The sequence below is a fragment of the Sprattus sprattus genome (genome assembly GCF_963457725.1).
Source record: "Sprattus sprattus genome assembly, chromosome: 19".
NCBI lineage: Eukaryota > Metazoa > Chordata > Actinopteri > Clupeiformes > Clupeidae > Sprattus > Sprattus sprattus.
The window spans coordinates 25,133,416-25,147,273 of NC_137917.1; the positions used below are offsets into that span (position 1 = coordinate 25,133,416).

The 13,858-nt window shown below is 40.3% G+C and overlaps 2 protein-coding genes across 2 annotated transcripts; both read right to left on the reverse strand.

Moving 5' to 3' along the window:
- Positions 1 to 256: 256 nt before the first annotated feature.
- On the reverse strand, positions 257 to 1,255 carry LOC308380701 (chemerin-like receptor 1; the record flags this gene model as incomplete). The annotated part of the gene is made up of 1 exon (XM_080858106.1): positions 257 to 1,255. One exon carries the CDS (start codon positions 1,253 to 1,255, stop codon positions 257 to 259), a length of 999 nt encoding a protein of 332 aa, XP_080714232.1.
- Positions 1,256 to 3,054: 1,799 nt separating this feature from the next.
- On the reverse strand, positions 3,055 to 4,164 carry LOC308380824 (chemerin-like receptor 1; the record flags this gene model as incomplete). The annotated part of the gene is made up of 1 exon (XM_080858236.1): positions 3,055 to 4,164. One exon carries the CDS (start codon positions 4,162 to 4,164, stop codon positions 3,055 to 3,057), a length of 1,110 nt encoding a protein of 369 aa, XP_080714362.1.
- Between the last annotated feature and the right edge of the window lie 9,694 nt (positions 4,165 to 13,858).

Below are 13,858 nucleotides of genomic sequence, written 5' to 3' on the forward strand. Positions count from 1 at the left end.
ACTAACCACATTAGAAGGTGTGCAAAGTATCAAATCTAATCAAACTTTATTTATATGGCACATTTTATATAATGTCCTCGATTACAGGTGGTTCAATGAGTCTATAGAAGCATTTCATACAAATCCCTTGTGTCCCGCAGGGAGGATCACAACCTTAAAAAACAGGACTGATCAAATAAACAGTTATTTACAGCTCAAGCTCCCATATGTGGTTGTTCTTGAGAAGTGACACAGAATTCCCTGTTAAGTGTCCCTGTTAAGGACCTACGCCATAACTCACACCTCTGCATTGGTAAAATGACTTGCGCATCTTGTCTTTGAAATCCTGATCCATGAAGACATACAGCAAGGGGTTCAGGCAGCTGTTAAGGAATGCCAGGCTGCCGGTTACTGGATATCCAATCATTAGGACATAGCGAAGAGTTGGACTGAAATCATGTCGACAAATCACGGTAATGATCCACATAATGTGTAATGGTGCCCAGCACACAAAAAAGGCAGTGATAACAGCCGTCATTATCCTGAAGGGTCGTCCAGTTCGTCCCGGCATTGAGCGCCTCTTCCTGAGTCGATAAATGATGACGGCATAGCAGGACACGATGATGGCAAATGGCACCACAAAGCCAAATATGACCCGGGTTATGATCAATGCCATCAATTCGTGGTAGAAATCAAAGAAACAGTTGATGGTGCTATTTCCACTGGAGACGACATCAGAGAACACAAAGTTAGGCAAACTCAGCACCAGGGCCAGGAACCAGACGACAATGCTCACTGCTGACGCTCTTTGCACGCTTCGGTGGTTTTGTGCCCAGATCGGCTTCACCACAGAAATGCAGCGGTGCACACTGATCACTACGAGGATGTAAACGCTGCTAAACATGTTCAGTGTGCACAGGGTGGCTTTGACTTTGCACATGAACCTGCCAAAGGGCCAGTGGAAATCCATGGCTGTGTAGGCCACACTTAGAGGAAGAAATGCCGTGAAAAGGAAGTCAGCCACGGCCAGGTTCAGGAACCACACGGTAGTCACAGTCTTCTTCATTTTGAATCCAGTCACCCAGATCACCACACCATTACCCAGCACACCCAAGACAAACGCCAGGGAAGAGACGACAAGTCTCATGATGTTTAGGGACTTCCTCAGCTCATACTTGTCGTCCTTCTCAGTCCCATTTCTTGGCCACAAGTTGTTTTCGTCCGTCTCATTCCAGTTGTCAGTGTATGGGTCCACTGAGGCCATGACCAAGGCCATATCTGCCCTAAAATCAAATGTGGAAAATGCTTATTGCAACAAGCAATTATAATTTGTATTATATTTCATCAATTATCTTATTATGATTGTTTTCCAATAATTGTCCTATTTCATATCAATGTAAAATCGAGACATATTTAGTCAAACTGTGCAGATGACCCTAGATGACCCTAGCCTAGACTATCGAGGACAGGGAGGTGTGTGCGTAAATAGAACATATACTGACACTGTATCACTATTTCACTGACTCTGATCATTCGCACCCATCTGCAGGGAAGGCAAGGTCGGCCTCTGGCACTGATGTTCCTCATTCCATCCCAACCAGTTGAAAGTTAATTCACGAAATGAATTAGGAAAAACACTGGTCTCATGCTCTTTTCCTCTTCATTTACACTTCAGTATAGTTAGGCCTCATTCTATTTTATAAACTTCTAAAGGGTGAAGTCTTTTATAAACTTAGGGTGAAGTCCATCCAAATAGTTACACTTGAACTGTAACTTTGTTACTGAGACAAATTGTAGCCTATAGCCTAATATCCCTATAGACAAGTTTCCTCACGTAATGTCTTATAAAAAGGTAGTGGTCATATACAATTAAATTAAATATGACTGAAAGCAATCATTAAAAATACAACCTCCTTATTTCTCCCTGGCGCATTTAAAAAAAATAACCATTTTTTGGTAGCCTTAAGTAATTTCCGGTAAAATTATGTTAGTAGTATTTTAGAATGTCAAAGTAATTAGTAATTAGGAGTTTGTTGCATCTCTATTTGGTGTGTACACCAGGCTACGTAAGTATGCCCTAACACATCAATTCACATTTTGCCATTTAATTGCATTGTTCTGTTAATTTATTTGTTCTATCTAGCCTAGTTTTAAGCATTTGCTGATGTGTTAACCTAAAAACAGACCAAAGTGAGAGAAAACTGTAACTTTTGCCTACCTTGTTTGACCAAATATGACGCAGTAATCGTTGAATGGTTTCAAGTTGTACTGTAGTCTTTGCAGAACAGTCGCAAGTTTGCTGATTTAAATAGAGGTCTCAGGGAGGTTTTACTCTTTATGCGTGACGTCAATCTCAGTGTCAATCTCTGTGGCAGAACACCCAATGTTCTGCTGATTCTTGTCATTCCCACCTATCGCTCGGAAAGTTCGTCCTCGTTGCATATCTATTGGGGCATTTATTGAATTGATCCTTTTCTGAGATATTGTTACCCGGGACTTGACTTTTAGTTTGCTTGTTTGGTGCTGACATTGGTAGGTTAGGGAGGTATAACTACCTAGATATTAAGATTACATGTGTTACATCACAATCACTTGACAGCCTTCAGTTCACCGTAGGGTAATTATAAGTGTAAGGCTTTATATTTATTATGTTTGAAGAAAATAAAGAAAACTCACACACACTAACAGATGGACATAATATATAATAAATAAAATGTTTATTTCATCCAATTTTCAGACTTTTAATTAGTGGATCATTGATTTTATTTCCCAACAAACAAATAGTCTGAAAGGACCGAGGAATGTACGTATGTCATGGACCGCTCAGTGAGAGGGTGGGGGCAGGAAATGTGGTTGTGGTATTACGGATGTTGGGAGTGTGGTTGGTTTTGAGAGATGAAATACAGTCTACAGAAGGGTATGACAAATTGAATGGGAAATGGGTGTTTGTAGTCTGATGCTTTCGTTGGGCCATAGTGGTTGTTCTTGAGAAGTGACACAGACTACACATGTCCCTGATATAAGGACCTAGCCTACGCAATAACTCACACCTCTGCATCGGAAAATGACTTTTCCTTACGGCTGGTTATCATTGAGTTGGTGTACTTCCTCTGTGAACGCTGTCTCCAGCACCTTCAGGATGGATTTGCGCACTTCGTCCTTAAAATCCTGACCCATGAAGACGTACAGCAAGGGGTTCAGGCAGCTGTTAAGGAAGGCCAGGCTGAGGGTAATTGGAAGCCCAATCACTGCGACATGCTGAAGAGTTTGGCTGAAATCTTGGTCTGACTTCGTATGATTAATCATCTCAATGATGGCCATGATGTGAAATGGTGCCCAGCACACAAAAAAGGCAGTGATAACAGCCGCAATTATCCTGAAGGGTCGTCCAGTTCGCCCCGACATTGAGTGGCTCTTCCTCAGTCGATGAATGATGACGGCATTGCAGGACACGATGATGGCAAATGGCACCACAAAGCCAAATATGACCCGGGTTATGATCATGACACAGTGGCGCAGTGACCTCAATGCCTCCACTTCGGGGGAATGGTCGTCTGAGGAGGCGAAATTGTTGAAACAGTTGATATTGCTGTTATTCACACTGGGAGTGATGTCCCGGAACACAAAGTAGGGTGAACTGAGCACCAGGGCCAGGAACCAGACGACAAGGCTCACTGCTGACGCTCTTTGCACGCTTCGGTGGTTTCGTGCCCAGATCGGCTTCACCACAGAAATGCAGCGGTCCACACTGATCACTACGAGGATGTAAACGCTGGCAAACATGTTCAGTGTAATCAGTGTGGTGTTGACTTTGCACATGAACTTGCCAAAGGGCCAGTGGAAATCCATGGCTGTGTAGGCAATACTTAGAGGCAGAAATGCTGTGAATAGGAAGTCCGCCACCGCCAGGTTCAGGAACCACACGGTATTCACAGTCTTCTTCATTTTGAATCCAGTCACCCAGATCACCACACCATTACCCAGAACACCCAAGACAAACGCCAGGGAAAAGACGACAAGGGACATGATGTTTAGGGACTTCCTCAGCTCAGGCTGGTTTTCGTAGTAGTCATCATAATAATACTCGTCGTCCTCCTCAGTCCCATTTCTTGGCCACAAGTTGTTTTCGTCCGTCTCATTCCAGTTGTCAGTGTATGGGTCCACTGAGGCCATGACCAAGGCCATATCTGCCCTTAAATCAAATGTGGAAAATGCTTATTGCAACAAGCAATTATAATTTGTATTATATTTCATCAATTATCTAATTATGATTGTTTTCCAATAATTTTCCAATTTCATATTAATGTAAAATCAAGACATATTTAGTCAAACTGTGCAGATGACTCTAGATGACCCTAGCCTAGACTATCGGGGACAGGGAGGTGTGTGCGTAAAAAGAACATATACTGACACTGTATCACTATTTCACTGACTCTGATCATTCGCACCCATCTGCAGGGAAGGCAAGCTCGGCCTCTGGCACTGATGTTCCTCATTCCATCCCAACCAGTTGAAAGTTAATTCACGAAATGAATTAGTAAAAACACTGGTCTCATGCTCTTTTCCTTTTCATTTACACGTCAGTATAGGTGGGCCTCATTCTATTTTATTAACTTAGGGTGACGTCCATCCAAATAGTTACACTCGAACTGTAACTTTGTTACTGAGACAAATTGTAGCCTATAGCCTATACAAGTTTCCTCACGTAATGTCTTATAAAAAGGTAAAGTGGTCATATAAAAATACATTAAATATGACTGAAAGCAATCTATCATTAAAAATACAACCTCCTAATTTCTCCCTGGCGCATCTTAAAAAATAACCAGTTTTTAGCAGCCTTAAGTCATTTCCGTTAAAATGATGTAAGTAGTATTTCAGTATGTAAAAGTAATTAGAGTTTGTTGCATCTCCATTTGGTGTGTAAACCAGGCTACGTAAGCATGCCCTAACACATCATTTCACATTTGCCATTTAATTGCATTGTTCTGTTAATTAATTTATCTCTATCTAGTTTAAAGCATTAGCTGATGTGTTAACCTAAAAACAGACCAAAGTGAGAGAAAACTGTAACTTTTGCCTACCTTGTTTGACCAAATATGACGCAGTAATCGTTGTATCGTTTCAAGTTGTACTGTAGTCTTTGCAGAACACTCGCAAGTTTGCTGATATATATAGAGGTCTCAGGGAGGTTTTTCTCTTTATGCCTGACGTCAATCACAGTGACAGAACACTCACTGTTCTGCTGATTCTTGTCATTCGCACCTGTCGCTGGGAAAGTCCGCTCTCGTTGCATATCTACTGGGGCATTTATTGAATTGATCCTTTTCTGAGATATTGTTGCCCGGGACTTGACTGTTTGTTTGTTTGGTGTTGACATTGGTAGGTTGGGGAGGTATAACTACTTAGATATTAAGATTACATGTGTTATATTACATCCACTTGACAGCCTTCAGTTCACCGTAGGGTAATTATAAGTGTAAGGGCTTTATATGTATTATGTTTGAAGAAAATAAATAAAACACACACACACTAACAGATGGACATAATATATTTATGAAAATGTTTATTTCATCCAATTCTCAGACTTTTAATTAGTGGATCATTGATTTTCTTTCCCAACAAACAAATAGTCTGAAAGGATCGAGGAATGTACGTATGTCATGGACTGCTCAGTGAGGGGGTGGGGGCAGGAAATGTGGTTGTGAAATTACGAATGTTGACAGTGTGGTTGGTTGCGACAGATGAAATACAGTCCACAGAAGGGTATGACATATGTAATGGGAAATGGGTGTTTGTAATCTGATGCTTTCGTTGGGCCACAGTGGTTGTTCTTGAGAAGTGACACAGACTGGATGATGTAACTCTGAAGGTATGATACACCGTTTTTCCCATTTTCTGTGCATTTTATTTTGTTTCTCTGTTTCAGCCCTTTTTCACGTTTCAAAGTTTTTGTCTGTCAGCCAATTTAAGAGCCTTGTAGATGCTAAGGATGTGCCTCAATGCTGTTGTTTTAAATGATTCTCTGATTTTTTTTTTTTTTAACTTTATGAGTTTTTTAATGTGTTTTGTTTATTTATTTTGTCTGTTTTGTTTTGTTATGGTTTGTTTATTTATTGTTCTTCTTATCGTCTGTATTCTGTAGCCTCAGGCAGGGCATTGCTGCAAAAGAGCCCTGTGCTCATTCAATTCTCCCTGAATAAACAATGATGAATGAATGTATTTGTAAAAAGCATGACTCTACCTTTTATTGAGAGACGAGGCTATACATAATAGTCTCAAAACTGACAGTCTGCACCTGTTTAATGTCACCAGAAAGAGGGGAAGGTCACTCATGCGTTCATTTTTGTGCTGCAGCTTGTCAAACTTTGGGGTCGGCTAATAATGCACATCCCCCATTCACGGTTACATCCAATTTAAATGGGTCTTTGATTTGATGAACTTGTATTTGTTCTTTCCACAGCATTAACTAACATATTTTCTGCTTGTGATAGCAGTTGTTGACCTGAGGGGCATTTAAAAAAAACTATTTTATGAGTCAACCACATTATAGGAGGTGTGCAGAGTAAGTCTTGGAAGCCCTCCAATCCTATCTAAAGCAGAATGTTATGTGTCAGGTTTTATTCAGTGCAACTACCCAGGTTGCTGTCTCTTGAAACTCCTGTAGGGCTTGACTGGGTCACCCACAGTACACTTCTGTGAACCTTCAAGAGGAGTTCGGAATTCAAGTGCATGTAGTTTATATGCCACTACAATTTATAAAATGTCTTGAATGGAATGGTACAGATGGTTCAATGAGTCTATAGTAGTATTTCATACAAACCCCTAGTGACCCCAATTTCATATCAGGCAACCGCATGGAGGATCACCACCTGAAGATACAGAACTGATCAAATAAACCGTTATTACAGCTCAACTCACATATCACATCCCAGCACTGTGTTTGCGACCAAGGCCATATCTGCCCTTAAATCAAATGTGGAAAATGCTTATTGCAACAAGCAATTATAATTTGTTTTATATCTCATCAATTATCTAACTATGATTGTTTTCCAATAATTTTCCTATTTCATACCAATGTAAAATCGAGACATATTTAGTCAAACTGTGCAGATGACCCTAGATGACCTTAGCCTAGACTATCGGGGACAGGGAGGTGTGTGCGTAAATAGAACATATATTGACACTGTATCACTATTACACTGACTCTGATCATTCGCACCCATCTGCAGGGAAGGCAAGCTTGAAAGTGAATTCACGAAATGAATTAGGAAAAACACTGGTCTCATGCTCTTTTCCTCTTCATTTATACGTCAGTATAATTTCTCCCTGGCGCATCTAAAAAATAACCAGTTTTTAGCAGCCTTAAGTCATTTCCGTTAAAATGATGTTAGTAGTATTTTAGTATGTAAAAGTAATTAGAGCTTGTTCCGTCTCAATTTGGTGTGTTAACCAGGCTATGTAAGCATGCCCTAACACATCCTTTCACATTTGCCATTTAATTGCATTGTTCTGTTAATTTATTTTCTCTATCTAGCCTAGTTTTAAGCATTTGCTGATGTGTTAACCTAAAAACAGACCAAAGTGAGAGAAGCCTGTAACTTTTGCCTACCTTGTTTGACCAAATATGACGCAGAAATCGTTGTATCGTTTCGAGTTGTACTGTAGTCTTTGCAGAACACTCACAAGTTTGCTGATATATATAGAGGTCTCAGGGAGGTTTTAGTCTATATGCGTGACGTCAATCTCTGTGACAGAACACCCACTGTTCTGCTGATTCTTGTCATTCCCACCTATCGCTGGGAAAGTCCGCCCTCGTTGCATATCTCCTGGGGCATTTATTGAATTGATCCTTTGCTGAGATATTGTTGCCCAGGACTTGACTTTTTGTTTGTTTGTTTGGTGTTTACATTGGTAGGGGAAGTATATCTACCTAGATATTAAGATTACGGGCCCTATTTTAACGATCAGAAACACAAGTAGGACAGCGCCAAACGCAAGTAGCTCTGTGGGCGGCTCTATGGCGCATTTGCTATTATAACGGCGGAAAAAACACACTTGCGCCCGGCGCAAATGTCAAATGGGTTGGTCCAAAGGAGGTTACTCACACTGTAAAAAATATCCGTAGTTTATACGGTCGACAACTGTCAAACCGCTGCGGTAAAATGCCGTAAAGTCAGAAAAGGTTAAAAACATTATTCTAGACAAGGAAACACCGTAGATAAATATACTGGTCAGAACCATAATTTTTACATTTTTTTTCTGTAAAAAAGAAATCTACTGTCCGTCAAAAGCACAGACACACGCCGTAATGTTTAAAATTGTCACCATGTTCATTTTCACGGTTATTTTCTTTAACAAACACATTTTGTTACCGTTAAAAGGCAGCTTTTGTAGGGCTGGAATACTCTTGACAGAGAAATACCGTAAATATACCAGAACAATATTTTTCACAATTTTATTCTTTAAAAACTACATTTTCTAGCTTAAAAAAAAATACATTTACTGGCCGTCAAAACACATGCACACGCCATAGACTACCGTAATATAAATTCAGAAGCCTGAAATGGCGGCCTATCGTGAAGGTGCGCTCAAGCCAGTCTGTGCAACCGCCTACGGATTCTGACCTCAGCAGCAGTTGCAGCAGCATGCTATCTGAACGCACAGAAATAGAGGTTTACAAGTGCAAGGTAAGCTGTTGATTTTTCATTTTAGGTAGTTGAGGTATTTTTTTGCATGGCAAACAAATTAATACATTGAATTCTATGGATTATAGGATCATTAAAAGGCTATTGTGTTCCGTGGGTTGCATAACTTACTAGCAAGCTAGTTAAAACTATGTATGTTGAACGTACCAGTTGAGTTATTTATTGCTGACCTTAGCGATTGATAGGTGCATTAATAATATGGCTAACATCGTGAAATTAATGTCACAGAAAATTATTAAAGTAAGATTATAGGATCATTAAGTTTAAGGCTATTGTGTTCGGTGGGTTGCATCATTTACTAGCAAGCTAGTTAAAACTGTGTATGTTGAAGGTACCAGTTGAGTTATTTATTGCTAACATTAGCGATTGATAGGTGCATTCATAGCTAACATCGTGAAATTAATGTCACTGCTGTGTTTGGCTGTCACATTCAAACTTGTCAAAGTTAGTTATACTCAAATTTGTAATGTTATTCGCTATTCCAGTTTATAGACAATATGCGCACAGCTTAAATTACTTAAAGAACAAACCTTAAGGTGCTTTGTGCAACTGGCATTTTACAAACGTTGCTGCATTTTACGTTTAAGCAGCCCCCGCAAACTCCGCCTTCGGATTCTGACCTCGGCAGCAGTTGCAGCAGCGTGCTAGCTGAACGCACAGAAATAGAGGTTTACAAGTGCAAGGTAAGCTGTTGATTTTTTCATTTTAGGTAGTTGGGGTATTTTGTAGAAATTGCATGGAAGGGATGGGTATCTAACCGTCTTAAGAGAGATATACACCCTCGGTTGGGAGATGGGATGGAAATGTAATATTTCCCCTTCGGATGATTGGGAGGGAAAATCTTTGGTTCAGTTGACCATGCCGTGCTCCTACCGTTTGCATTCATACACGTGCATCTGTGGAGTTAAGTAAGTCACTGCAGGTGCTTGCTGACCGTTATTCATATAGTCGTTACCGTGATAGACTAACTAGGCTAAATAGGCTAACTTTTTTTGCATGAAGCTTTTTATCTTAAATCTGACGTTAGCACTACTGTGAGTTGGCAGATTTGAATACTACTATGTGGATGTTCGCTGTGCCTTATGGCTGAGCTGCTAAGGGTGGCTTTACACGACAACGCTCCCGGGTGAAACCGACAAAATATTTTATCAGATGTGCCTTTTGTTTAGACGGTGACAGCGTTTTTGGGGCTTAAAAACGCAAAAAAATGAACCCACCCTCCAGAGTGGAAATCTTAAATACGCTCCACCGTCGCGTTCCCGTCTAAAGGGTTGAAAACGCAAAAGTGTGCTCTGAGCTGCTCACGCTGGCTATCCTCGCATACGCGTTGACATCATATCCATGTGCATACAGCCAAACAACAACAAACATGTCGGATTATTTCCATCAGTCGGAGATTCAAGCTGCTTTGATATCTATCCAGGAGTCATTTCAGCAAATAAGCCGAGTAATCACAGATAAAACAGAACAGAGAAGGCGCATTAATTACACTAGGTCTCGAAGCTTGTCTGTTCTATCCCTTGTAGCCTACGTCGCTTTGGCCAAAGGCGTCTGCTAAATGACTAAATGTAAATGTACACGAACACTGCAAATGTAAGTGAATGAATAAATAAATAAGCACCCAATCGCGTTAAAATAGCCATAGTGGAATAGAATGGACACATATACATCCTGCAGTAGGTAGGCCTACCTCCACGTCTGCACCGTTAAGTTCAATTTCACACACTTTTGCGTCACCGTCTGCATGCAGATTTCCACCCAAAGACTCTCGTCTAAACGCGAAATAAAAAGTGGGAACGCAACGCCACTTTTGCGGTTTGCGTTCAGATCGTTGTCGTGTAAAGCTAGCCTAAGTTTGTGCAGATTTAGGCTAGTTGGCTAGTTAGCTAGCTTTGCTGATAGCTTGGCTATGTATTCCTGTTGCATTTGTGGTGCATCATTTCCATCTGTAAAGGCACATGTTGTCCATTTCAAGCTCCATCGCAATAAACCTCGCGCGGTTTTCAAGTGTGTTAACATTAGCTGCAAGCGGGTGTTTTCCAAATATCCTGCTTTTAAAGCTCATTACTATCGCCATCATGCCTGTAAATCATTGATTTCTCCGGATTTGGCTACAGCGTTTTTGAAATGCACAGTTCCCCTTTGTGAGCGCCACTGTGGTGACGTGAAAGAGTTGGTTGCTCATCTAAAGATGCACATTGTTGGGGGTGTCCTGTAAATTGCCCAGTGGAAGGATGCATTACTCTGTTCTCTCTAAAATCTACCTTCTCGGCCCATATGTCCAGGAAGCACAGAAACTGTCCTATCAATGCCATTAGTGGCTCACTTGATCGGCTTAGATCTTCTGAATGTCCTTCCACAAGTGCTAGTGTTAGCCTAACTGTAATAGAGGAACCTGCCAGTCTACCAGATGATGAAGACTGTCATTGGAGACAGTAACTTTGATGAATTGTATCTCAGAAATGTCTGTTTGTTTCTAGGTCTTGTCAGCCCTGTGCCTGATGTTCAGCAGTTTTTACTGCTTCAATGTGCATTACCCCATCGAGCTTCGTTCTACACTCGAGTTTCTCCAAAGGTACAATTGTTGTTGTTATTGTTGTGACTATTTAAGTCATTAATTTCATCTTTCAAAAGGTAATAGAAAATGCTTATTTGTTTTGATGAAGGTGCTTTTTCTCCATCAACCCGGAAAGAGGCACGAAAGTAGAGTGGAGGAAGAACAAAAAGGTGCTCTCAGTGAACCCGAGAGTCCTAACATTAGTTGCAGACTTGGCTGATCACGAGTGGATTTAGTCGATTTCTGCAAGCTGTGGTAAGTATCCCTTACTTTGTTGCACAACTTCATCAAACTTTATCCTCTCTAGCTCCTTTTTTAAAGACATCTCTGCCAAACTACTTTTATTATATTAATCTGCCACTGCTGTCTTACTCCTCCCATCCTCGTTTGTCCAGGGAAGTAATTATATGAATTATAAACTCTAAATCTCATTACTTGACACCTGTGTTCTCTGTGTTCTCTCCTTATAATGATCAGACTGCCTCCTTTTGTTGGATTCGTGATGTTCACCACGCTGCACGGCCCACTTTTTTGCTTCGCAAGCTAAGGAAAGCAACTCTGTGTTGGGACCTCATTTTTTTTTTTTATGCAAACAGACTGTTTACATTTTTGGACCTAGCATACAGTATCCTGGTAATTTTATTTTGCAGTTCCGATGCTCGTCATAGATACCTAGCATGCTACCCAGTGAGTACATTATACGATTTTGATTTCCAGTATCTGATGAATGTTTTGACTCCTATGTTGAAATTAAATTATTTTATCATATTTTCTAATTACAACCTATAATTTGGAAATAGGCCCAAAAAAGGGAGAAATCTGAACTGGCAAAGCTGCTCTACTGTATGTATATCACAGTTCAATATTGTTGACCTTAAACTGACTGATGGAAGTGATTTGTTATCTGTTGTACATTTGGATAATTTCAAACAGCGATCAATTTTATTCTCAAACATGCTGCCGTTCTTTTTACTTGGAGCTTTTTATGGCAAAATTGTTGAGAGAGAGTTGTATGCACGACTTAGGCTAAATGTAGAATAGGCCGTCTTCGTTTTTTGTATTTGAAGGTCATTAACAAGAAATAAAATGGTTGTTTTCATATTAAACACTTTTGTTATCACAGTGCCCAGTGTTTGCATGGAATAATTTAATAATATTTCTTTATAGTAAAACAGTCTGACACAAATGTTTAGCCAACTTGAATGTATGGTTATTATGGCAATGGTATGCTTGGTGAATTGTGTTTTTTGCAGTGAAAATTTGAAATGCTATGTAAGCCAGCTGCTGGTAATTCACCTAAAAAAAAAACTGATTGTATTTATTGCGGTGAGGTTCTGGAGCCAGCTGCCGGTATTTCACAGTTAAAAAAGGATGACATTTTTCCGTATTTATTACGGTGAGGTTCTGGCAACCGAGCTGCCAGTTAATTACCGTAAAATAAACAGATGGTATTTTTCCGTATTTATTACGGTGAGGTTCTGGCAACCGAGCTGCCAGTTAATTACTGTAAAATAAACAGATGGTATTTTTCTGTATTTATTACGGTGAGGTTCTGGCAACCGAGCTGCCGGTTAATTACTGTAAAATAAACGGATGGTATATTTCTGTATCTATTACGGTGAGGTTCTGTCAACTGAGCTGCTGGTTATTTACCGTAAAATAAACGGATGGTATTTTCCTGTAGTTATTACGGTGAGGTTCTGGCAACTGAGCTGCCAGCAATTTACCGTAAAATCAACAGATTTTTTTTTACAGTGCAGCCATAGGTGTGGTTTGGGCATAATATGCAATAAACCAATCAGAGCGTCATCTCACATTCCCTTTAAGAGCGAGGAGCGCATATTCCATAGCGGCTTGTTATTATAATGGCGGAATTACCTGGAGGAAGACCGTGAGGCCACCAGAACGTGTGTAACCAGAAACAATCACGGCAATATTTTCCCATGCTTGTTTGGAGAAATGTTTCTACTTTTCATTTCTCGTTTGTATTTTTTCATTGTCTAGCATTCGTTTTTTGGTGGCAACATATTTGAAATAAAAGTCACAAAAACATACTTTCTCACTGAATCACTAGGTTATGTATGCATGGTAATAATATTGCACCCATCGACACATGCAGTTCAACCTCACGTCTTCTAAAGTCCTCTAATCTATCCTCATTTATGTCATTGACACATCCATGATTCATGGCAATGTTGTGTAAAACACTGGGGGGGCACGTATGTGAATATGGGTGCAGTCTATAGCGCCAAGGACGGCAGGGAACCCATACTTCTCCCAGAACGCCTGCTTAGCCCTCTCTTGGCTGTCGGGTGTTACGGGAAATTGTATGAATTCCCCAGCATGTCGGACTAGACCTGACATAACTGCATGTATAGCCGAACTTATTGCAGACTGTCATAGGGACAGTGTGCGTCTGCTCCTAGCTCATCTGCCAGGAGATGGCAGACATCAGAACCGCCATTACAATTAACCTGAATCATTTGGGTCAATGTGTACGCTAGATGTATGCCTATTTTTTAAATATCTTGGATATGGATATCACAATGATTTCCTCATGTGGTAAATACTTTATTTTCCTTGTAATTATATATGGCTTGCCAAAAAATTGGTGTAA